The sequence below is a fragment of the Platalea leucorodia genome (genome assembly GCF_965183815.1).
Source record: "Platalea leucorodia genome assembly, chromosome: 8".
Classification (NCBI taxonomy): Eukaryota; Metazoa; Chordata; class Aves; order Pelecaniformes; family Threskiornithidae; genus Platalea; species Platalea leucorodia.
Window position 1 is genome coordinate 26916776 of NC_138830.1, and position 26751 is coordinate 26943526.

At 40.0% G+C, this 26751-nt stretch overlaps 2 protein-coding genes across 6 annotated transcripts in view; both read left to right on the forward strand.

The window, feature by feature from the left end:
* Positions 1 to 4630: 4630 nt before the first annotated feature.
* POLR2D (RNA polymerase II subunit D) lies at positions 4631 to 7820 on the forward strand. Its single transcript, XM_082320407.1, has 4 exons — positions 4631 to 4739; positions 6171 to 6351; positions 6827 to 6922; positions 7682 to 7820. Exons 1-4 carry the CDS (start codon positions 4667 to 4669, stop codon positions 7758 to 7760), a joined length of 429 nt encoding a protein of 142 aa, XP_082176533.1. The 5' UTR covers positions 4631 to 4666; the 3' UTR covers positions 7761 to 7820.
* A 39-nt stretch (positions 7821 to 7859) lies between these two features.
* Positions 7860 to 26751, forward strand: part of WDR33 (WD repeat domain 33) — a 74644-nt gene continuing 55752 nt past the window's right edge. For 3 of the 5 annotated variants that reach the window (XM_082320404.1, XM_082320400.1, XM_082320403.1), the window contains exon 1: positions 10282 to 10422. The gene's annotated coding sequence lies outside the window, so the exon portion shown is untranslated. Of the gene's footprint in view, positions 7934 to 10281; positions 10423 to 13449; positions 13565 to 26751 lie in introns of those variants that run through there. The other 2 variants (XM_082320401.1, XM_082320402.1) reach the window with 2 other exon arrangements.

Consider the following 26751-nt stretch of genomic DNA (forward strand, 5'->3'; position numbering starts at 1 on the left):
ATGAACAGTATGCTACGTGTACGAATACCAAACCTCTAAATTACATGTTCAGAACCAGGGGGGTTGCCAGTATGGGATGACAGCTGTCTGGAAGCACAGAAATAGTCAAGACAGGCTCACTAAAAGAAAGCGAAGAAAAATAGTAAGAAAATTAAAAACAAGGATTAAATATGTTTCATTAACAATGGCATAGCAAAGCATCTTTGTACCCTGAAATAATGTTTGCTTGACAATAACTCTCTCTTAGTTGTCATGATGGTGAAATATAGAAAGCACATACATGCAGAATTCTGTATCGTACTGAAAATCCTGAATTTGTAAATCTGGCTTAAACTACCAAAATTGTTCTTTGGTTTTTTGTCTTTTAAAATGAGCTAATGAAAACAGATTATCTGTACTTCACAGGTTGTAGTCTTCAAGTGATCTAAAAATGTTATTTCAGGAAAAAGAAACACCCATCTTTCTAGTTTCTTACTAAATATTTTAATGTTTGCTTTGGGACAGGATCAATTGATTTGTATAATAGTTCTGATGTGCATACCTCTGGCTCAAATGTGCTTTCCATACACTTACAGGTTATTGCTCATTTTTTATTTACGGCAGAGGTATAGTTAAAGATCCTGCATTTCCTGTTTGTGGTTCTTGGGAAGGGCAGCCCTGGGTATCAATGAAGAACAGGTATAAGACCCCCAAAAAAACTCAGCCAAACCAAGGGGAAGGGTTGTTTTGACTGAACTATGCCCGAGAAGCTCATTTACTTCAGTGCAACTACAAAGCAAAAACCTATTTTCAGAAAATACGCTTCTGGTACTAGTACAGCTAGAAAGTAAATCCCCTATGCAATATGAGGAGTGGGTTGAGGAGGACTCTCTGGCTGACATGATTTCCAGGTGACTCATTGTAAATTCTGAAGTCAACTAAAACTAGCATCCACTTGTCCTGTGCCCAGGTAAGTTATCAAGTATATTCTCTCAGCTTCTCTGTTGGCTGGAATACAGTGGCTTATTTGTATATTTTTATGGGATATGTTTTTCCTTACTTGATTTTTTTGGTTTCACATTGAACCAGTCAGACATAAAATCTTTGTCCGGTGTCTTTCATCAGAGGTTCTTTCATGCATGTTGCTTTCGGTAACTGCAGTAACACTAAGCGGCTCACAATGAAGATCAGGCCAGGTAGAACGGTGTACATATGACTGCACACTGAAATAGTACAATCCAGACTAAATATAAACAAGGATAATTCTCCAGAAAACACTTTCTTCTGTTTTTACTTCTGTTTGAAATAAGAAATGAAATTAATTAGTCATTTAGCACTCATTTCCTTCTAAAAACACATTACAGAAAGGTTAGGAGAAATCTCTACAAGATACTTCAAATGAAGAATACTTGAGCATTTTTATTCTTGGACAAAATTTATATTATAAGCTGCCTAATGGTGATTGAGAAATGCCACTTCTTGAGCATAAAAAAATAAAACCAGAACACTTTCCCATGCACCTCAATAAATGAATATTTATACTGAGCTATGTATTATGAGGATTGCTCTCAAGCTGAATTGTAGTACATGGAGCAGTAGGATAGAAAAGTTCCTAAACTGTTTTTGCTACCATCTGGGAAAAGATGACCTGTGAATATGTTTGATGGTCACTCCCAAAACACACAAAGCCCAGAAGACTATTGTTACATGTTCCTTAAAACAAGTATGTAACTCTACAAATTGACCAATATCCAGATTATTGAACCATAATTTTTTCCCTTTTTGCTAGACTACTCCTATAATCAGATGAATTCTGATATAAATTATGTATTATACAATCAGTTGATAGTATGTTTAGATGTCATTATGTATGTACTTAAAAAACAGATCATGCAAGAACCAGTTTTGCATTCAGAGACTTATCCTCACTTTATTACTGGGTATTACTATAACTTTATATTGCTCATACGTGTTAATTATAGTTTTGGATATATAATTTTAAATGGAGTAAAAATAAACAAAGGTAAAATGGTATGAAAACCCAAAGTTGAAGAGTTATACTCTAAGAACACAGATGAAAAAGCATGTGTGTCTCGTGCAATAATGGCTATCATGGCACGTGGTATTCTGGGCAGGTGATGTTATATCCCCAAGGATTTTGACCTATTCCTATAATGTGCTAGAAATGTCGATGATAATGAAGAGATTAAGGTTTCAATATCCTAATCTTATCACTTTTAATCCATCAAAAACTTTGCATTTTTTTTTAAGTTGCGGGTTTTGACACTTCACACAAAATACATAATTACTGCTATAAAGCTTAAAACTGCTAGGAAGATTACATTCCTTCTGCTGGCAAATTAGAAAGAAAGCATATTACAAAGTGTGGTTATACTAATAATAATAATCTGTGTTGGTAGTTCTTCCTACATTTTATTACACAGAGGTATTTTAAGCTTTTTTTAAGATCTGTGTTGGTGCACTTAGTTGTTACTAGGTCTGTTTTTAAGTTATGGCAATGTAGAAATTACCATAGTAGGTCTGTCTAACAATCCACTATCTAGTATCGTGTCTCCAGCAAGGGTCAATACTTTTTGCCCCGGCATATGGGGTACTAGAGGCTCTGTTCACATGTCCACAATAAATTAGATTTGGCCAAGTTTTTAGTGTTTTGGTTTTTTGTTTTTTGGTTTTTTTTTTTTTTTTAATCAGTTCAATTTAGGATATGACCAGTAAATATGCCTGAAACTTCCTATAGTCATTCACTTATATTTTAATCTACCTAATCTTCCTTTTTTATGCACATTTTCCAATTGGATTGATAAATGCCAAAACAGTCATTATTAGTGAGGAAGAAGCCAGAGCATTTTAAAAATAACAAAGGAAAAGCCAGGTACTCTGTTATGTTTGGTTTGTGGCAGTAGCTGAACAATATTTACTGTGGTTTTATAAGTGCATTTTTAAAATTCTTAAAAAAAAAGGGGGGGGAGGGGAGGAAGCAGGTCCCATTCAGGAATGTTCTTACTTGTCTCTTATTTGACTCTTGAGACCTTAACCAAACACATCAGTGATAATGAACCTTTATCTTTGGTGACAGCCTCTTTAGCTGTACCTACAAACTCTTGCAAGTATCTGGCTTTTTCTTAAATGTTTTAGTTTCTGTATACTTAAGTAGAATGGATCCTTGGGGAAAAACAAAAGTGAAATTAATAACTTAAACCTCTGCAAGCTACCAACTGCTCTAAGAATCATGTTGTTCTGGGTAGATGGGTTATTTGAGAAGCCATCAGGATTCCAAGTGATTTTTAAATGCTTCTCTCATCAATCTGGCACGGATTTCCTTGTTTTCTTGTAAACCTAATTGAAACTGTTTAATTTGCCAGATGTTCCCCGAGATATTTTCATTCCATCTTCCTGAATGTCTTTCTGCTTGTACCACTTAACAAATCAGTTTTCAATCAGTTTCTCTGCCATGCTTGTTTATCCAGAGAACAAATGCTAAAGATTTATGATCTGACCCCTTCAGATTCTTACAGTTTATTCTTAATGTGTTCCTCTTCCCAGCATGCAGGAGACAATTCACCTAGGCACGGGTGCAAGTCCATGAGAACAGGAGTGGTTTCATCATAAATCCTCCAACAGTCTATTTTTGCCTTTCTTTAAGGGCACAGAATGACATAGTAAGGTCTGATAAGATGATTACTTTAAGAGTCTTCGGCTTGTTAGGCACTTACATGTGAGCTCTCCAGGGAAAATGCTACTCCGTAAGTTATTTTGTTGGCAGCGTTCCCATGACGTAGCGTTGGGAGAACTAAAATAATTTTCAGCCTACCTATGACTTCTGGGGTCTACAGATTACTTTTGGATAGTCTGAAAAAGGAACCTCCCTTTCAAAGTGTGTTATTAATGGTATCAATAATCCTTCCTCACAGACTGAGGTATATTAATCACAGTGAGCTGGACAGAAATTCTGGTACAGACAGCTACGGTTTTCCTAAGGTCAAGGTTCGCTGTCTCGCCGGAGGACGTTCTGGTAGCAGAACGGAGCAGGCTGTAGCTCCCTGATCCACTGGTGGTGTGAAGCCAGACAGGTGAAGATGCACCTGCTGCCTCCGTGGCCCCCAGGAGCTTCTGGGCAAATCCACGCCGCCGCGCAGGTCCTGGTGAGGGGGACCAGCACAGCTTCGAGCTCTTCCGCTACTTCCTCGACGCCTGACCAGCAGGAGCCTTCCTCCAGGTTTGCTCGCGTAGAAGACGAGCATGGTTTCCCTCAGCACTCCCTCCGCAGCCTGCTCTCTCGGTTTACACGCTGTAAGACTTGGGGCCCACACCATCTTGGTCTGCCGGTTGTTTGGCCTGTCTTCGCAGAAATAAAGCTCCAGCTCCCCGCTGCTTTCCGTCTGTAGGAGCTAATTTCTAAGCCAGCTCAAACGCGCCTTTGAGGGCTGCGTTTTGCGTGGGGGTGCTGAGGCGCCCTGTCCTCGGTGCCTCACAGCGGTAACCGCGCTTTTCTGTACCCTCCGCACCGCCAGCCGTGCGCGGATGACAGCCGCCCGCCGCGCCCTCCCGGCAGCGCTCCCGCCTCCGCCCGCCTCCCGTCCGCGCCGGGCGGCTCCCCCCGCAGGGCGGCCGGGCCGAGGCGGCGCCGCGCTTCCGGGCGGCGGGGCTTCCGGTGCCGGCCGAGGCGATGGCGGCGGGAGGCAGCGACCCGCGGGCGGCGGACGTGGAGGAGGACGCTTCGCAGCTCGTCTTCCCCAAAGGTGGGCGGCGAGGGGGCTGCGGGGGCCGGGCCGGGCCGGGCCGGGCCGGGCGGTGGTTGGCGGCTGGCGGCGGCGGCGGGCGCCTCTGAGGGACGGAGCTCTCCCGTCCCCGCCGCGCCGGCCTCGCCGAGCGGCTCCGTGTCCCGCAGCGCTGCTCCGCCGCCGGACCGCCCCAGCAGCCACAGAGACAGCAGCTACACAGCCCCAGGCGTTAAACGTGGGGATAATAAATCGTGTGTGTGCTTAAGGGGCCCATGATTGCTAAAATATGGCCGTGCTTCCGTATGTGGAGCACTACACGTCTATACAGGAATAAAAAATTCTTCGTCGTATGAGGGTTCTTAGGTTTTGATGTAGCCGTTACTTTTTAATCGATATTTCTTGACAGTAGGATAGTGCAGCATTTTTCGAAACGTGCTGTCCAGAGCCTGAGTTGTAACTGGGGATGCTAACAGTCTGTGTATTCTTTTCCAGAAAACTGTTCAGTATAAATTCCAGAGCTGTATTAATTCAGAGCTATATTAATTCCTCAGAGCTGCCCTGGAAGAGGAAAGAAAAAAAAAGGGGGGGGGGGGGAGGAATCGTGCTGCATTTTTTAACAAAAGGCATAGTCCTGAAAGACTGGGTTTTGGATGTTTTTACGCTAAAATCTATAGCCTACCCATGTTCATCCCAAGTTACTTTGCCGCTCCAGGCAAAATAAAGGTTGCCAGTCCCTTTCTAGCACTGCCCTGTAGCTGATTGCTTTTATTAAACAGCGCTGAAGGGCACCCCGGGATGCCATCTCTGATTCTGCTGCTTCGAACAGCTCATACTGATGATGTTGAAAGACCTTCTTGTTCTTGGAATAAATACAGTGATGATGATGAACAAAAACAGGGAGAGCTGGCTAAAAAGGGGGGAAAAATCTCTTAAGAGTGGTTAAAACTTTTTTTCTGATAATAATAAAGTTAAGTGGGTCAATTAATCTTTCAAGTAAATGAAGCCTTTTTTAAAATATTCAGCAGCATCCACATTTACTTTAAGAACTCCTCAGAGGCTTCCAAAGACCATAGACATCACTTTTGAATTTTTTGAATATTACAGTTCTAAATATTTTTTTATAAAACAAGTCATACATTACTTAAGTTCTGCCAAAAAATGGATGAAAAAACATATTGCAAAAATGTGATAAATAAGAAAGTTAGGGCTTCAAATGTAAAATGTATGGTCAAAAAGACAACCACATTGGATTGTCACTCAAAATGGTGTAATTTTTATCAGCATTTTCAGTATGAAAATCATTGGTGAAAGGGCTTGCACAATTACAGTGAAACACATTGTTCATTTCCTTATTGCCCAAAGCTAAATTTACATAGAAAACTTCCACAAGTGGACTTTTTAATCCATGCTTTACCTTTTTTATGCTCATGTTCACTCATTCAAACGTAGAATTTGAAACTGCGGAAACTCTTCTAAATTCAGAAGTACATATGCTTCTCGAGCATCGTAAGCAACAGAATGAGAGTGCAGAAGATGAGCAGGAGCTTTCAGAAGTCTTCATGAAAACCTTGAACTACACAGCGCGCTTCAGCCGCTTCAAAAACCGTGAAACCATTGCCAGTGTCCGTAGGTGAGTGGAAAAGTTAGGGTATAAGACTATACTGGAGAATTTGGTGTGTAATATTGATGTTGCTTTATGAAAGTACAGTTTAGTGGTGTTTCCTGATTTGTACTATAATTCTGAATCTTTTCTTTCTGAAGAGGCAAGACGCTTGATCATAATTCTTCATGGAAGGTTGTACTTTGTCTACAGACCTTCAGAAGGTCAAGCCTTCTGAACGGCTTTGTTTTCAGTATTTAAGTGACAGCTGATTGCAGTAAATGGGAGGATTTTCTAGACTTTGTAGAGTAATTCTGGGGAAGTGGAGTTAATAGATGTGACTTTTTTTGTCTGTGCAGCTATATAATGAATCTTTCCTCCTGAAAAAACATTGACTTCAGTGCCAAAAACAGAGTAGAAAAAAGATATCTATTTGGTTTGGTTTATGCCCTTTTATATTTCTAGCTTACTTGTAATTTCACCAAGTTTCTGTCTTTCCTTACAGTTTGCTGCTCCAGAAAAAGCTCCATAAATTTGAATTGGCATGTTTGGCTAACTTGTGTCCTGAGACAGCTGAGGAGGCAAAAGCTTTGATTCCTAGGTGAGCATTTATATATTGTAAAGGGATCGCTTTATGCTTTCCTCTGATCTAAAGCCAGCTATGGGCAGATGTCCTCTCTTCAGTCTAGCTGTGTTGATAGAAAAACTTTTGGTCTCAGTCTTTCTTTACCTTCCCATTGATCTGACAGTGAGGCAATCTTTGCAAGTGTCCTAATGCAATTCCAACAACATTTACTAGATTAAGTGTAAACAGCTTAGATTGGGGTTCTTAGCCCACCCAGCTGTGTTTGGGTTTTTTTGGTGGTGTTTTTTGTTTGTTTGTTGTTTCTATTGGAGCAAATGACATTGCTCCTATGAACTGTTTTGTGGATAATGCACAGGGGAGCAGTAAATCGTGTTATTGCACCTTGATTGTACTTCATGGCCTGAGATAGAGAGCAAAACACTCATCCGAATTACAGTTTCTTCCTTGTATGCTAAGATTTCGTAGCAAGACTGGACTGGCTTAGGAGCCAGCTATTTAAACCCGCACCTGCCTTGCCTTTTTGATAAGATGTTTTGAAATTATTCAGCAGAAAGTTCTGGGAAGGATGGTGTTTTGTCATGTAAAGAGGAGGCACCGCACAGGGATTAGAGTGGTATTTGCACAGTAATGTTACAGACGGTTCCTGGTGGTACCATACAGGTGGCTAATGATGGTATTGAGACTGACAGGAGAGAATTATGGCTGTCTGAAATGAATCCAGGGGGAGATTATTTCTAAAACCTTTAATGTGCCCTCATTGTTCTTACCTTGCAGCCTGGAGGGCCGATTTGAAGATGAGGAATTACAGCAGATTCTCGATGACATTCAGACTAAACGCAGCTTCCAGTATTAACCCTCAACCCCTGTATCTGAACAGAAAAACCTGGGAACTTTGACTGCTTCTCAGCCTGCTGGACCAATCCAGCTCCCAGCAGAGTCAGGGGAGCTGTGGATGCAGGGTACCCCAGTGCTGTGTCACACACAGCTGCGTTCAGTGTCGTCTTGGTTTGTTCCACGTGTGTGTTGGTAAGGACGCCTGTACTGTGAGAGCCAAAGAACCTGAAAAGCCTCTTTCCAGTGGCTGAAGTATTTGTTTCTTCCAAATCTCTCTCCCCGATTTGGGAATTTTCAATATGTTTCTGTTTTTTAGCAGAAACGTAGATGTGAAATTTTTTTTTGTGTGTGAACTTCTAAAAGAGATGGAGAAACTTGTTCTTGACTCTTGGAAGGTTTAGTGATGGGCGGCATCAATTTCTGCAGGGTTGGTTTTTTTTTTTTTTTTAATGGTGTGATCAGGATAGTGGATTTTTACAGCTTCAATAATTTTCTATTATTGTTTAGTGTAAATTAAAAGATTTCTAATTAAGGCTGTGTGTTTTGTAAACATTAGGTGCATATTATGATTTTATTAATGAGGACCTTTTTGATAAAGAGATCCTGTGATTATTAACCTGTGTTGTAGATCTGGGGGCTCCAAGTGTGTAATAATGCAAGTACAATTTAGGACAGAGGCGTTATTAACTATGATCATAGTGAGAGAACATTTGGGCAGCACCTCCCTCTCTGCTCCCCTGTTCTCTGCCAATTCATCCCAGAGACCCAGCCTATATAGTGTTTCAGAAAAGGAAAAGGTGAGGAAAAACATTCATTTCGATGTTAACAAAGCCAGGTGTCTGTCCTGGGAGGGATGGACTCCTTAAGTAGCTTGCTAACTGCCACACTTCTGAGGAGGAATCAAAGTGTAAGTAAGGTGACACCACGGAGGGGTGGCTCTTGGTGGAGCCTGTGGGAGTGGCACGCCCAGTGTTACCTTAGCTCAGAAGTGGGGAGTTGGCAACAACCACAGACTGTTAGCTTTTAGTTGAAAGGAGTGCTCTTTTAGTGAGGATAAACTTCTTAGCCAGCCCTCTCAAATCTTAAATATTAGTAATTTCACCACCGCACCTGGAAGAAGGAAAATTCTGCAGGAAAGAACAGCTGGGACAAAGAGGAAGACAAGCTTGTTACGTCAAGGCACTGCTTGGAATGATAAGCAATAGAGTGTCACTGATGTTGCAAAAGGGAAAGAAATAGGATATTATTTCCGCTCTTACTGGAAACTTAATGTTGCCGCTATGCTGGAAGGCTAAGCTGGTTTATGCCAACCAGTTGGGCTACCTCAACTGAGGCACGTTGCCTCACTGCAAATAGCATTTATTTCTATGCTTTAGTGGCATTACATCTCCTGCAAGCCAATAAACCAGACATGCCTTTCTAATTAACCACAGTAACTTTAACTGGATCAGAATAATTATAACTAAAGAACAAAGATAAAAGCAAGGTAGCATGGTGAATCTTTATTTTATAAAGCTCAGTGGCCCCTTTTGATACAGGAGAAGCTTTCCAGTAGCTGTAACTCGTTTTGCCCTGTGAAATGTTTCTGGTCAGGCAGCTTTAAGACATTTTCATCTTTTAAATACACAGGCTCTCATATCTTAATGAGAACTCATTTTTCTTAAAAAGACCCAGCACTCAAGACTTCTTTACCTACGCTCCTGTGTAAAAGGATGTAATAATTCTAATTGGGAGGCATTACTACGTGTTGATACCTTTGTAAGCTAACATAAGGCTCCCGAGGGGGAGTAGAAGAGACTTGGCAATCTGAAAGTGATCTCGGGAGATTTGCACCATCCTCCACAAATAGATAGTTATAAGGACCGAGATTAGTTGTTCTTGATTGTTGTGCTTTGAAACCTGGTCATCAGGACGTGGCAGAGGAAGGGAAGACGTCCAGGGGAATCGTGCAAGGTGCGATTCTGTTGTAGCGCCTGGCCGTTTGGTGAACATGAAGCAGTACAGAAACACAGAGTTATGCGAGACGTGCAAGGCGATGTGGTTTGGAAGCAGTATTTTGTCCAGCCGCCGGTACGACCGGTTTTGGGGAGGCTGGAGCCAGTTGCTTGTTGCCCACAGCGTCGTCAAAGCGCAGGCCCGGGGGGGGCCCGGGGGCAGCTTCCCCGCCACGGCGGGTTCGTGGGTTGAATTTTGGTCATCCTTTCCCCCCGACAAAACGTGAGGGGGGCAGCGGGCGCGGCCCACCACAGCGAAGCGCCGCCGGGGCGGCGGCCCGACCCGCCCCGCCCCGCCGCGCCGCCGCCTCCCAGTGCGCATGGGCGCCCCTCTTCGCGCCTCCACCTGCGAGGGGCGGGGTCAGGCGCGAGCCTGGCTTCCGGCCGCGCAGGCGCAGGTGGTGGCACGGCGGGAGGCTCGCGGAAGCAGCACGCGCCCGGCCCCGCGCGCCTGCGCACTGAGCGCAGCCTCCCGGCCGCCGTGCCCCCGCGGGCGCTGGGACCGCCTCTCGCGCCGCCGAGCGTGTTGACGTAGGGCGCGTGCGCCGCCCGGTCGCTGGTGGGGGAAGGAAGATGGCGGTCGGCCGCGGTGGGGGCTCGTGAGGCGGCGGCTTCCGGGGCCGGAGGGACGAGGCGAGTGGCGAGGCGACAGGGCGCGGAGTCGGGGTGCGAGAGACCGGCTGGACGGTGAGTAGGGCTCGGTGCCGGGCCGCTGGCGGGGCGGGCGCGGGGGTGAGCAGCCTGGGAAGCGCGGGTGCCTCCGCCATTTTTAGGCCGCGGCCCAGAAGCGGTGCGGCCAGGGCCAGGAAGAGGCCGAGCCCCGGCGCGCCCCGCCAGCGGCGGGGGTTGGGTGCAGCAGTGAGGGGCCGCGGGGCTGCCCGGGCTGGGGCACCCTCGGGAGCGTGGGGCCCAGGCCTTGTCCGCGGGATGAGCTGAGTGCAGGCCCCAGCTCCGCGGCGCCCGGCCCATGGGGTGGGGTGAGCTGGAGGGCTGAGGTGGCGGCGAAAGCTGGGGCCGAGAGCAAGCAAGTGGTCCCCTTTCCTGCCTGGTGCATAGGTGTCTGGTGGTGGCCTCGCCCGAGTCTCTCAATCCTCTCTTTTTCTACTTTATTTTTTACAATATTGTTATTTTTCTCTCTGCCTTGGATTTGACCAGAGATCGGGTTGTGACTGGTTGTAGATAACGGCTTGGGAAGCCCTGGCCATTACGGGTAGATACAGCCCTGTGTAGCAGGCACTTGCTTATTCTGGGGGGGTGGATGGATTTAACGACGATATGGTAGCGCATTCCACTGACTGAGACTCACCAGTCTACAATTATGACATGGGTAGCAAACCTAGGTGACCTGTTAAATTCGAAAGAATACTTCAGCATTTTTCCATTGGAGAGACCTCATTAAACTTCATGCCTTCTTGAAGATGGACATTATTTCTTGCTGACTGTTACCTTCTTTGTTATGAGTAGATAGCTGTATGGTTTCAAATACAGTATTTTGAAATATTGGTACTCATTTGAGCAAACCTGTCTTACAAAACTTGTCATAGGTAAGTAGTTCTGGGCTCTACTCGTTTTGTACCTCATTATATCCTTAATAGCAATTTGTGAGTAGTATTTGTGAATCTGTTTTCCTATGTAGACATTAGTCCCTCATCCTTCTTGCAAAAGATGTTTATTCTTTTGTGTTTTTCCTATCTCAAACTGTTCTGTCCTTCCTTTAAGAAAGGCAGCACTATGTACATATTTGTTGGAGAGTTTATAGTATACAAACAGTATTGTGTCAAAATACTTTGGAGTTCCCTCTTCCTGAATTCTTTATCAGCTAAATTGACTTCTCAACAGCTTGCTGCAATATTCTGCCATCATCTTTAATATAAGAATATATAATTATAAAACATATTTAAAATTGTGATTCTTAACATCTTCTTCAGTTGTGCTGTAGTATTTCTAATGGGAGGATCTTAAAATGTAGTTAAAAGACTTTTCATTTAAACACTCAGCATGATAAGAAAAATCTGGCATGTCTTTAATTGCTTTGCTATTAGCATTTTTGCAGTTCTCTGCCCAACTGCTGTACAGTTTGGAAGGTAAGCTTTACACAACCTTCCTGCATTTGACTGTTTCAGAAGTGGATGGAACTACCAGATTATATTAAGAGCATCAATTTTGAGAAGTAAATATTGAAAGATGGGGGGGAAAAACAAGCCTCTTTGAGCTGCAGAGTATGTTAAGTGCTAGTAACTAGTGTACGTTTAATTTAATACTCTACTCTTAGAGCTGCTAAAACCTTTTAACTTAGATGTCAATCACTATAAAGAGTCTTTCCTTGTTACCTGAAGTGTTGGTCCTCCATTGAATCCTTACACCAGTAACTATTAGACTGTTTGGACCATTGGAATTGAAAATTTCTCATCAATTTTGTATTCCTCCTAGCAGCAGAGGTTAGCACAGGAAGTAATAATGTAGTGATCCTGAATTGTGCTTGAGATAGAGGTACTAGAAGTGCCTTTTTTTGCTGCAGCAAAGAGAGGCCTTGATCTGAGGAGGGGATGAGAAAGCTTCTGTTTTGTTCCAATCCCTAGCAGATGTCTTAATCTTCTGACTCACCTGAAGAAAAAATACTGTGGAGAAGACTCTTGGTTGGGTAGGAATAGGGAAGGAATACAGTTTAACTTTTTACTGAGATGATTCCATGCAAAATATTTCACTTCTTGCATCTGCTAGCCACAGGTTTGGTGTCTAGGGAATTTCCATAGTTAGGTTGCTAATGCTAGAAATGAAAATAATTTAGCTTTGCCCAGATGTTAACCCAGCTTATAATTTAGAAAACTACAACTTTCCTGCACAGAGATACGAGTAAAAACAAGCAGAAAACTTTATCTGTAGTGTGTTTGTGAACTTTACAACATTTATTCTTTATTTGCTGTATTTTCATTCCTGACATTGTATCATTTTGTTATTGAAAGTTTCATACAAAGTAAAAATACAGATATGCAGGTTTGGTTGGTATAGTTAATGAAGAAATGTCATTGATAAGTAAACCTCAGTTAAACTGAATATTGTTAGAGCTCAGTGGTGGGGAGGGGATACTGTAAAGATCTTTCAAAAGATTAAAACCTTAAAATAACCTTAGTTCTCTTATCATAGAGAATCTCTGAAAGTAAGAGCAGAGAAGTAGACTTCTTGATAGAATCATAGAATCGTTAAGGTTGGAAGGGACCTCTGAGATCATCGAGTCCAACCATTAACCTAACTGCCAGGTCCGCCTCTAAACCATGTCCCTAAGCATCACATCCACATATTTTTTGAACACTTCCAGGGACTGTGATTGTACCACTTCCCTGGGCAGTCTGTTCCAATGCCTAACCACTCTCTCCATGAAGAAATTTTTCTTAATATCCAATCTAAACCTCCACTGGCGCAACTTGAGCTCGTTTCCTCGTCCTATCACTTGTTACTTGGGAGAAGAGACCGACCCCCACCTCGCTCCAACCTCCTTTCAGGTAGTTGTAGGGAGCGATAAGGTCTCCCCTCAGTTTTGGTTTACCTTTGACTATTTTTCAGTCAGATAAGTTTTCCTGACTGCCTTCATGCCCTACTGTGGATATAGGTTGCACTTTCAGAGTGAATGAGCAGCCTTTTCAGATATGTAGAGACACTAATGATAGCCCAGTAACTCATTTAAAGATGCAGAACAGATATGTTCTTGTTTTGCAGACAACAGGAATGTGTAGACAAGAAAAATGTGTTAAGTCAGAACTTGTTAACTGACTCCCTGGATACAGAGAAACTGTCAAATCCAGTGCATCTTGAGAACCACCACCAATGTAAGGTAAATTGAAAAAAGGCAATTTAAGAGCCTGAAGAAGTTCTTAACAGAATCGAGTCTCAAAGCTTCTGTCAGTTGCAGTAGTAGTGGAGATCTGCAGGAGCTGATCTATTTATCCTCCCCATTTCTGAATCCATCCTGTCCTGAGAACGTCACAAGATTCCTCCAGACTGGAGGAATATTGGATGCATTGAAATAGTTCGTTGTTGTTTGTACTTTGTTATTATTCGTTTTGCTTCAGTTTAGAGCATCCGTGATCCTATATTTTTAAATTGGTGCTAAACTTACCAGCAATCCATTCTTGCTCACTAGTATTTAAAAAAACTACTCAGCATTTAATAGAATGTAATTTCTGGTTCAACCTGCTTTCCACATTCAGGCTGGGTGTACCAATCATTCTGTTGTGAAACTTGAAATGTGATATGAAGTATGTATTTACCAGGAAAAAACGTTAGCTAGTTTCTCTTCTCTTGTGCAGTATTTTTGATAACACATTTAGTATAAAGACAGTGCATGCACAGCAATGTGAAATACTGGTTAAAATTGTTCTTCAGTTTGTGGTAACATAGATTAAAGTTTATGGTGGAAAAAGGTAAGCCCTGAATGTGTTACAGCATAGTAGAAGCCTGTGTTTTTGTGGAGGTTGTAATTAGAACAGTGGTTAGGTATTCCAGCCCTTCATTGTTTGCTTATTTTAAAAGGCTTTATTTCAAGCTTCCTTCCCTTGTCTCAAAGGGGACTTTATTTAAAGAAGAAAAAAACCCAAAACCAAACAAAAAACTAACCAAGAAAGAAATATGAAAACCGTAGTACTTTTTAATAGATAAGCACAAGTCAGAACATACAAGTTTACATCTACTACTGACTTGATACTTTCCCTTGAGCCGTTATACTTTTTTGGTACAGTTCCTTCGTATTTGCTTAGAGTGATCACAGTTATGATTTGTAAGGCATTCTCTGAATGTGGAGGGATACTAGAGACCAAATTATTTTATGCTTTGAAACTAAGCTAACTGGTATTTTTCCTGTTATACCTCTGCACCAAATTGTAACATGGAAGAAGTATGATCCTGTGTAGCAAAAATGGCCATGATAAACAGATTCCAGTTTTATCTAGGAAGCTGTGTACCTGGTTTTCACTTGAGGGGGGGGAAAAAACCCAAACCCTGTTCATTAAGATGCCTTGTTGAACAGGAAGAATAAGTGCCAACTTCCGTAATATGGGATAATCTTTAGTGCTGAAAATCCATGTAAATATACTTTAAGGATTGAAAAATGTACCAAGTGTAATAATAATGAATTGTACTGAATAAGTTGCAATGAAGTCTTGTCAGGAATTGGGGGTTCTGTTCTAAGCAGTTTCATGAGCCATTGCTTTTATCACAATTTCCCTCAGTTGTAGGAAGAAAGACTTGTTCTACAGTATTAAACTTTACTGTTGACTAACCCTGATAAAACTTTTGTATTGTACACGAGTGTTGTTTCAAACAATTACATGGCAGCATTCTTACACATATATACAATATAAAAAGTATAAGCAATTTTTCACATTCTTCAGACACAAATGAAAACATCTTCTCTCTGGGCACTTATATACTGCAACAAGTAACTCTGGTACATTTTTTTTTTTCTGTCAAAAAAGGAGTTAGAAGTTTATCTTCCATTTAGTTTTTTATTTAAATAGGATTTTTTCCCATATACTGTTATTAAATCTGAACACTTCTCATTTTCTGTTTACTTTTAATTAGTGAGTTAATTTTGATACGAAGAACAACATGCTTGTCATGAGCTCATTGCTGTTGTTTAATTAGTCTTCACCATAATGAAATGTGAAATAAATTCTATTAACTTTTGAAGATTTGAAAATGTTATCAGTGGAGTTGTAAATTTGATGTAACCTAGAATTTTTAGTTCTTTTAGGTAACTAAAACCATAATATTCTGCTGCCTGTCTTCTCTTGGTGCCTGAGTTTATTTAATGATGCAGGCAGCTGTACAAGGGGACCCTTTCTGTGAGCAGAAGTATGATGTTTGTTAATCTGGCTCAGTTTTCTGTTTTGGCCTGTATCTTAGAAACACTAGTTCTGGAACTGGTGAGGTGGTAGGGAAAGAGGAGGTGATGGGACCTGTCTGCCTCTGCCATAGCATTGACTTACGCTGCACTGAGTGACTGTAACCGCATGTTGAGAGGCAATATGCTCTGTTCTTAATTATAGCAGGTATATCAACTCTGTATAAAATACATCCCTAAATGTTTAAGATCATGTCTATTTAGTACCAAGTTTTAACTTAAGGCAGTTGGTCATGAAACTTGAATTTAGATTGCTCTTAGTCATTCACCTGTAACTTTACCCCAAAGTGAGTACCTCTGAGTTGAACAGTATGGCAGGATAGGCCCAAAGCAGTTTTGCAACTAGAAGTATAGATGTGTTGACACTTATCAGTTCTGTATATTAGTGTTTTATACGCTTCAAGATGAGCACACAGATACTTGAAATAATCCATGTTTCTTGGGTTTAAACATTTGAGAGTTCCTTTAAATCATTTTCCCAAGTCCAAAAGAAACATGATACAAAAGAATATATTAATTTGTCCTTTTTCTAAAGGGAGGCCAGAGGCTGGATAACGAGGAGTCTGTAGTATTTTATGGGTTTGGTGTAGTTTTTGTGTTCATTATGAAGTTTTGGCAACACAATGATTTGTATTTTACCATGGATGTATGAGTATTCATCTGCAAATTTGAGTCTGCCAGGAGCTGCACTTTGAGTGGGATAAGTAGTGCCACAGCTCCAGCTGATGCAAGTGCTTGACTTACAGCCTGAGGACTGTGTAACGGTGCAGCTCTGCCCTGTCCAATTTCCCTGTACATTTCCCTTTTTTCCCCTGTACATTGCCCTTTTCCAATGTCCCTGTACATTTGCAGTCATCTAAACTGGCATTGCAGCCCAAAATGGTAACTTCCCCTGCTTCTGGTAATTTTTTTTTTCTCTTGTGTCAGTAGGGGCATTCCTGGAACTCCATAGTAAGTTGGCTGAGAAGCTGCTCTGGGTTTTAACTAATGTTCACAAAAAGGGTATCTTAACACAGAGCTATTTCTTAGGTGGATGGTCAGTGTGCTCACCAGATGTTCATGTTGGCTTAAAGGAGGGGTAATGTAGGACAGGAACACACAATTGGGGTCAAGGCAGAACTGCTTTTTTTCATGTCAGCAGTTTTAGGTCAGGTTCAGGGTCATTATGGAACTTGATCTCAGCAATCCTCTAGACACTTGCCACAGTGCTGAAGTTCACTCAGTTAGCTATCGCTGCAGGTAAATTGTGTGATCGTGATGAGCAGTCGCGCTTCCTAGCATTGTCGTCCTTCCCCCAACCCCAGTAAAAATCACCAGTTAACTTTGAAAATGCCTTTCTTCCTATTGGGGCATGTTTGTAAGAAAACCATTACACTTTGCAGAAGTTTTATGATTATATCACAAGAAAAATTATAGATTGCCCAAACTTGCAAGTAGGAGGACTGCAGACTGAGTAAGTGTTAATATGGTGTGTTCATTCTGCGATGTTTGTGCTGTTCCAAAATTATGCAGTTTGGAGTTAAATTCATAATTGAGTCAGTTATCAAAACATGTTTTGCAATCTTTTTCTACTGGTGGATGCAAATATTTTGGTCTTCTCAGCAAATTTAAGCCTAATAAATAAACAAGCTATCTATTTCTAATATCATCTTTTGTAGACTCTTGACTAATATAGTAAACCACAGCTGCCAAGCTTTCTGTACAGCAAGATGAAAATACTGGTCTAGAACTGTTGACTGAACTGCTGCTTTTGCCAGGAAGGCTTGCTGATGCTCTCAAGGCAGGCGATATGAAGTAGGAAAGAAATGCCAAGGGATTTTAGACCTTTGGAGAACTTAGTTTTCAAAACTGAGGTTCTCTGGTGACGTGCACTTCTACTGAACTGTCATTCCCATGGGGAACTTGACTCTTCCTGTAATTGGGGAAAATCTTATACTGAACCCTTGCTCTTTGAAAGGCTTTGTGCGGGATTGATGTATGTGAACTTGAATTTCCTTTACTGAAAAATGTATTGATAGAGAAGATGAACACATGCTTTTATTGAACAGTACTAAATGGTAAATGTGAAGTCTGTTTACTAAAGAAGCTTAAATGTGGTCGTTGAGCAGTGTATATATATCTTTATAATTGTATACAGGCATTTGCATGGCTTGTAATTCATGAGGAGAGACCAGAAAACTTATATTCCTGGAAGAGTTGGCTGTGTGATTCCAGTTAAAAGCAAGTGTATTTCTAATTCATTTTCAGTTGTGTGAACAAGTGTTCAGTCATCGGCCTTCAATTTAGAAAGTGTTCTAGTATTAAAAGTTCTTCTATATAAAAGAATCTCTGTGTTGACTATGTTTTAAAATAGGTGTGTTTCTGACAAAGCTTTTAGAACTGCTTGAGTTGTATTATGTAGACTTTTAAACATTGAGAGCTTAAAATTGCAATAGTTATCACAGTTTATTTTTTCCTATTTTAAGTTTTTTCCTTATTGGATTAAACAGTTTCTAGCCTAACCAGTAGCAAACAGGGATTATGCTTTGATCTTTCACAGCAAACTGTGGCAAAAAAGTAGTTTACATATACACTAGACTTTTAAATCTTAACTGGAGCAGATATTGAGAAGCTACCCTTTTGAATTCTGTCTTTATCCACATAGATAATCTACAGTCAGAACTTTACTTGATCAAAATAATGTAGAAGTGCTGTTTTCTTTCACTGCTTCCATAATTTAAGGGGTGTTTGGTTGGTTGATGGGGTTTGGTTTTTTTTTTTTAAACTTCTCTGATTCACCAGTAAGTCAATAATGGGAAGCATTGTTAGTGTAAGTATGGTTTGAATTGCTCTAGCAGGGTTCGTAAGGCTTGTTTAGCAGCATTGTGTGATTTGATAAAAGTTTGAATTGTTCTCTCCGATTCAACTACTGTTGCTTAAGGGTGTCTCTAACTTAGCTGTGTCAGGACATAGCAACTATAGGTATTAATTAACATCTTTTGCTATAAACATAGCTGCTAATTTAACTGCTTGAAAACCTTGTGTTTTGTTGTGGGGGGGATGACAAACAAATCTGTCTTGGATAAATCTTTCTGTGTGCATCTGCTACATCTTTCTATCAAAAGAGAATCAAAAAACCTTGAGGAAAAAAAATATCCTTGGATATTGCTAGGAAAAGACTGTGGGGTAGTAGGTTATAGCACACTTATTCTGCAGTGTGGCTGTAAAAGTGTTTAGTATCTTATTTTCTTCTACTGAATACATGAAGTATGTACATAACCTTGACGTGTCCAGAAGATGGAGGCTCTGTCACACAAAGCCTCCGCTTCTGGATGCAAGTTAGCCGGGGTGTCGACATGGGCTTTCCTCCTGCTCCTCCTTCTGGACTTCAGTTTCTTAGTTATGGAAACTTAAGACACTATTCTTCTACCTTTATTTGGCGCAGAAACTGGTATGGTAGACAGCATTGCTTTGTCAGAAGACTGGCCCAAGTAACACTGGGGGGGGGAACAACAACAACAACAACAACCAACCAGCATTCTTCGAGTCATGAAGTAAAGATTTTCTTAATTCTTCTCTTTTGATGCTTTCAACATTTGCTTTTACATAAAAGTTGCAAGAGTTCTGGATGTGTTTGTTAAGCATTCAATAGATGAAGGTTATGAAAGGTAAATCTTTATAAGAAGTTACAACTCTTATTAATTCCCAAGTCTTGCTAAAAATATTTTGATATCGTCTTGTCAGCATTGAATTTGCAACTCTGAGGGACTCAGGTACTCAACTTTGTTTAATATATTAAAATGCATGTTTCTGTTCTATAGTGTGAAGAGAATCAAATTGTTAGATTGTGCGGACTTAGTTCTCTTTATCATCAGAATCTCAGTTGATTGTTTCTGAAACAAAGATACTGGTTGCTGTGTGTCCATACTTAAGTTTTGTCCTGCAAACTGCTACAGTCCTTGAGTCCTTTTCCCTTCCACTGATCTTGAAGTTCTCTGAAGGCTTTTCTTTTTAGGATTTCTTGCCACTCTGGTGTTGTCCACCCCCATTGCCCCCCCATTTGTGTGTTTATACAAATGAGGGCTTAAGTCTTCTACGGCGTTGTCTCCTGCCAGGAGCCATGTATAGAGAAATGAAAGCAAAATGTCTGCATTTCTTCCATATGCTACCTAAATAATAATTTGTCTCTCGAGTCCAGTAAAGTTCCAGTTCATTCATAAGTGAGCTGGGGAGGAAAAATGATGATAGTCTGGTGATGTGGGGTTCATGTACCTAGACAGTAGCACTTGAGTCGAGAGGAACCTAGATATTCTTGAGGAATGGGTCAGCAGAAACATTCTGAAGATCGGCAAGGAGACGTGCAGAGTTCTCCATGTGCCAGCACAGCCCCGTGGATTTGTACAACCTGCGAAGTGACTGGCTGAGTAGCAGTCTCACTCAAGAGGACCTGAGAGTTACCATGAATGCCAAGTTGAATATGAAGCAACAATATGTTCCCCTTATAAATACGGTCAACTGCGTATTGGGTGAAACTAGGAAGAGCATACGAAGCAGGTTCAGCTGTGATTCCCCTCCCCCCCCATTAGTGTTAGTTCAGCAGGTCCTGATGTAAAACCATCTGAAGAATATCTTGATATTTAGGATTAGCAAGGATGAGAGGCCTTTTTTGCTTTTAAACTGCTTTTCCCTTGTTGTTTTTAGTAGTTGTCATGCTATGTTTTGTGATTTAGAAGTTAGTCCTAAAGTTTTGTTTCCTGACAAAATGGTAGCTCCAAGGTAAGGCAGCATCAGTAATCACTTTGGCATGAAAACCAAGCTAGATAAATTTCAGTCAGTTAAGAAGAATTGCTATTATCGTAGTGACTCAGTAGTAAAAGACGGTCTGGGTTATAATCTAGATGCAGGCCTTGACAAATGCTAAGCAGGAGTCAAGCTAAGGGAATATATTGGTAGTTTAGAGGGAGGGAGAATATTGTTTTATTATTAAAAAATTATTAAAATACTATGAGTAAACTTTAACTTAAAGCAAAACTATCAAATCGGTAATGCTGAAACCATGGCAGCTGACCAGATCCTGTGCATCTTCTAGCTGACGTTTAGGCGCAGTCTGCCAAACATCCTCTTACTGCAATTGGTTGCTTCCATGTTGAAGTACACTTGGAGAAACTTGCTGTACAAGCTGCTTTTGTGAGGTGCAGAAAGGGAATCGTTCCAGGCTGTTTCACTTGTGAAAGCAGTTTTCTCTACTGTGGCCGAAGTGGTAAAGCAGGACCTGTCTCTTGAGTCCTGAGAACTAAAGTATTTTGACTTTTTTTTATGATGTATGTAAGCACCCGTCTTCTGTAAATATGTCTATTTTAGAATGAGTCAAGGGTTTAGTTTGAACATCAAATGAGGAATGTTTGAGATTTGTTGGATTATTAGGCATTTGTTTAGAACTAGAAATGCAAAATTTGAAGAAAGTGTTAAATGTACATGCAGCTTGTGTGCAGCTAAGCAGACTCAGCTGGTGAAGACTGTCCCCCAGGCTCTGTAACCTGAGACTTTCAGACTGGCTGTTTGGAGTTTTTCCCCTGATAGCCCATTCTCCCTTGGGCTTTTAGATTTCTTCATTTCCAGTTTTGTTTGTGTGCTTTCTCTACTATTTCAGAGTTTCTTGGGCATGGCATGTTTGTATGTGACACTTAAAAGGTGTAGGGCTTTTTGTCAGTTAAATACAAGCACTGCTTCTCTTCCTGGAGAGAATAAAACCTTTGAACTGCATCAAAATAATCATGTTTTTGCCACGTCTAGCTCACTGTACAGTGAAAGATGATTGTTTTCTTGATAGATATGTTACAAATGTTACATGTTCTGTCCTTTCAGACTCCATATCATGTGTGTGTTATGTGGGTTGTGTTAAAAACACAAATGTTTAAACTTCATGGTGAAACCGGGCATAATGAAAGTACAGAACTGAAGTAAAACCAGAAAAAAAAATACTTCTGCGTTTTTAGGCCCTTGGTCGTGCCAGTGTGGTAGATTCAGGGCTGTGTATGCAACAAATCTTTGAAGTGTCTCCAAATAAGAAGAGGCTGTTGAACCTTTTGGGCAGCATAGTTTAAATTAATCATTGGCTAAGTCAAAATAAATATCTGTTTCTGTGGTTTTGATGAAGATGTAGGAGTTTTTTGGTTTGTTGTTTTGGTTGGGTTTTTGTTTGTTTTTGTGGTTGGTTTTTTGTGGGTTTTTTTACATTTTCTATTGGAGTAGAATGACTGGAATGGGGAAAGCTGCCAAATCCTTTCCCCCCTGCTTTGCATGGTCGGAATTTAAAACCCATTTCTAGGAAAGTTTTGTTTACAAATAGAATGCAATAGAGAGTGGGTGCTAATGTATATTGGGAGTACAGCAGTAGAGCCCTGGGGAAATCTGCTTGCTGCAGAGAGCAGTAATGTTGCTTAATAACAGTCTTGTGTAATATAGATCATTATTTTTGTCTTGAGTTTTGTGATTTGGTGTGCTATGGACCTCCAGCACCTGTGGATAATTAAAGAGTCTATTCTCAGATTGTAAGAATGATCTTATTTTTCTTAGGTTTAAACTTACTATAGTCATGTCTGCATGTCTTCTAGAAAATTTTGGGAGATCTGCATATAACAATGCAGAAAACTACATGCTATTGCTGTGCCTTAAGTAATTAAAAAGTGGAAATAACATTTTTAAATACTCAAAGGACGAGAACCTCATGCAATTTTTCTACTGTTACAAGGTTTTTTTTGTCTGCTTTTGACAAAAATATATCATTTCATGACCACTAGGCTAAGTTGGGCAACTTTGCACTTCATTGTTCCATCCAATTGACTGATTAAAACTTTCCTTATCACTAGGGTATATGCTCTTTTTACAAAAAGTGATGTTTCATTAACACAGTTCAAAGTCAAGACAGGTCATAGAGTGGCTTTGAAGATGAGAATGTATTTTTTTAACTAGTTTTGTATTCCTGCTTAATACAGCTGTTATCTGCCATAACTGGTGGGAAGGATATCATCTAGTCATAGAACTGTAAATCAATAAAGATCCATAGCATTCTTTCTGGACTAAATTTGTTTAGATCTAGCACTTTCGAAGAAGCAGCTTTATCTGTCCAAAATCTATGATCTAAAAAAGGACTGTTAAAAAAACTTGTGAAATTATTTGAGATTCTTGAGTGCCTCACACAGATGTACAATTTTCAGACTTCAGGTGATCTTGTTTTGTGAATCTGATTAAATGTTTTTCCAATACAATAGGGAATTGAAATACAAAGCAATTCCAGGAATTGGTCAAATTAATATATTCTTCACTAGATCTGCAAATCAGTATCGTTTTTTCCTTTTCGTAGTTTTTCTGTGTTTTCAGAGTGGAATTATCTAATGTACTGTGAAGGAAACTTATGATCAATCTTTTATTCAGAAAAATTGTGACATTTGCATAGAGCAGAAGCAAAGTCTCCTCTGCTGTGAGAGTTTAATTCATTGGTAGACATGCAAGTTAGTTTCAGCAGATTTCAAGTGCATCTTCAGAAAAATGTTGTGGAAGGTTGGTGCTGCTAGTGCTGTTTTTGCGGCGTTTTTAGTAATGTGAGTTTCTAATACTTGTAGGTTATAAGCATATCTTCTTCACTGAATGAAGCAGGGGAGATGCAGAAACACTGATTCAAAACTAATCTTTTGCTCAGGTTCATTTCCTGTTTAAAAGAGGAATTATTTTGGGAATGCCTAATTTAGTTTAAAATACTAGGAAGATCACTTACTTAAGATTACATGGTTTGCAAGAATGAAGAATCCTTTTTCTCTGTAACCCCCTACCTGGCAATATTATGCTTTCAAGAAATGCCTGTGAGTCTTAACAGTCTCTCTCTTGCCCTTAACCAGGATGGCTGGCTCTGTTCCTGTGTAACAGAGAACAATGTGTGTGCATGCATGCTTATTTCTTTTCTTCTTTTCTAAAACATGAAAAAAATTGCTGAAGATGGCAAAAATAGAACACTTATGTCTGGAATATATCCTTCCACATAATTCTTTTGCACTGGGAAGAGGTACAATTCCCAGGTAAGGAAAAAGACTGGATGATGTGACCAAGAAAGAGCTTTCCTCAAAATAGTGGGATTGTTTCAGGAAGGGGAAGCCATGGAAAGATCCACTGCTCGTCTCCAGAGCAGAGGTGGACATTCTTCCAAAGGACGAAAGGAAGGAGAATTTTTTGGAACTCAGTGTTGATACTCCGTAAAAGAGAGAAAGGAATAACTTTAAATTTTATTTGGTCTGATTTTTTTTTTCAGAACAGGTGTGTTTATTCAGATGTGCTTACAGATTTCTTAATATACAAATAAGAAAATGCAGAGGTGCATTTTTTCAGAGGTGACTACTGATTCAAAAATCAGTAGGATTTTTGAAAAAAAAATCAGTAGGATTTCTGAATTAGAGAAATGTTACTAAAAGGAAATTAAGCAGTATTGATACATTGTAGATGTAAAGGTGCTTGTCTAATCAAAGAAAGATGGTGTTTGCTACTGATGTATTGAACAATAAACTACTTATGGTAACTTTGTGTTGTGGTGTTCTTATCCTGTACTTCTGCCTTAGAAAGCTGAGGTGGTTCTACTCTAATAGTGTGGGTTTTTTTTTTTTTTACTGAATGTCTGGAACCATGTTTTGGACTCATATGTTATTGCAATGCAAATAATTACTCTTAATTTTCACTGTTTCTGTTACACTGTAAAAGTGCTTGCTTTAAAGTCTACATGTACTTTGTTTAGCTGTCTAATACGTATTTATAGTAGTAGTATACAGGTACACTCAGGAAACTTTTAGCACCCGCTTTCCTTTGCTGGTTTAGCCATTTCAGGGGAATGTCTTTTAAGCTGCAGCGTGTTCTGTTGTAGTGGGCAGCATAGCGTTTGCAAAGTAACTGCCTGCTCGCTCTCTCCAGGAGAATAGCCTTCTACCGTTTGAAAACATACTTTCCTTTTGACGTATTCAGGTTATTACTCACTGTATTGCACCCAAGTTGCTTTCACTTCAGTGAACAATAACTATTAAATAGGCAAGCATGTTTTAGTTACCAGTTATTGCACTTTCTTAATGATGATCTTTACTTTTTGGGTAAACCGTATAAAATTTGTGAAGATTATACATAATGGGATTTTTTTTCTTTTAGTATTGAACTATCTGTAAGAAGTGATGGATTTAATATAAGCCATGACTTTCTCTTTTTCTTTAAACTTTATCTGATTAAACCAGTGTAGAAGAATGCTTTGGTGTTTTTATTTTGGTTTAATTAGCCTAATTTGTTTTAATTCTGTTCTATAGCCATGTCCCTCTGATTACTCAATAGGATTAGTGGCACTATTAGGAACGAATAAAAGACTTGCTGACAGTTAAGGAACAGCGATCGACATCTCAGGTCCTATCACAACCTCCTTGAGTTCTGTTGTGCAGTTTCTTCTGCCCAATTCTCTCTCAACTAAATTCTTTTTAATTTCTTTTTTTTTTTTAAAGCCTGTGTCTATTTGTCAGGTTTCTCATTCACTCTCTCTTCCTGACTAACCTTGCTCCTCAGCTAGTGTTTTTTCTTCTGTAGTTATTCCCCCTCTTACTGTGTTTCTTCTAACTTGCCTTGTTTGGTTTTTTTTTTTGTCTATCTGGTCCTATTCCTGCCTTCAGCTTCATGTCAGATGTGCCTTCAGCTATTCCCCAATTTGATTGCATTTTCCAGGCTTTGTTTTGTCATGTTAGCTGAGAGGTAGGCCCAGTTACTTATCTTCCAGTGTTCCTGGATGGCCTTAGCTTTGCTCAGTGAATTCATTATATATTCTCTGTATATCCCCAAATACATTTACCCCCAAATGTGTGAAAGCTAGTTGGCTTTGAAGGGGTAACTGACAGTCAGCTCTCTGAAAAGTCATGTTTCTGTTGCAAACAATAAGGATGCATGAAAGAATGGCATACAAAAATTCAATTCAATTCACAGTTCAAATTGTGATAGAAGTATAATGAACTAGAAGAGAATAGCAATTAATTGGTAACATTACTGTTCAGAAACAATAAAATAAAAGCTGACCTATTCTTGATGTTGGAAAAAATCCTGCTGTTGCTTCTGATTCTGTGCACTAAGGAAAAAATGGAGTCTTCCATTTAAACCTTTGTTGATGGATTCTAAAATAAAAACAAAGTTTGGTACTTTGCTTAAAATAGGAATTTGGATGTTACTACTCTGGGTTACATGTTGTCCTCTAATATTTGTTTTCGTGTTTATACTCACTCTCCCAATACAGCAGGAGCTTTAGCTATAGATGCACTGAATTCAGACACTTTTTTAACTGATAAAAAAATCTAAAGGAGAGCCTGTTGAGGTATTGGTTTGTCCCAACAAAAGACGAAGTAGGATACTGATAACTTAAATGGGTATATTTGTCTGACTGGAGTATAGGTCTTTAGAAATAAATGCTCCGGTTTCATCTGATAACTGAATCTGTACCAAAAACCCTCTTCATTTCTGATGCGTCTTTGCTTGGAAGCTTCACTCAGTGTGTATATACACACATCTATATGCATATACACACACTTTTTTATATATATATATATATATATTCATATATATATGGCATGCAAACATGACTTGGGCATAAGGATATTACATGGTATTTGAGGCACTATTAAAATAAAATGATCATGAGCAGCTGGGTAAACAAAAATCCTTTTGCAAAGTTTGTAACTGCAAGTAGGAGGCTTTTTATGATAGAGGCAGTGATCTCAAAAGTTGGAGAAACAGCTTAGAACATAAGCAGAACATAAACCCTTCATTTTCCTAAGCCTGTGTCATTTCACTTGTCATGTTGTCGTAGTTGTGATGTCACGTATTGTCTTGTCATAATCATGAACTTGGAAGGGTCTGTAGGCGTGAAGAGGTGTAATATGTTTATGCCTTTGGTCACCTTTTAAACAGTAGTTTTTGCTGATGTTGATTGCATGCTAATGTTTATGCTAATCTAAGCTAGACACTGCTTGTGATAGTTTTAGTATGTCCAATCTAAACTGATTCATATCATAGCTAATGCTTTATTTACCTATGTTTGTAATTGAAAAATTTTCTGTGGGAGATTTCATTTTCTGAAAGAT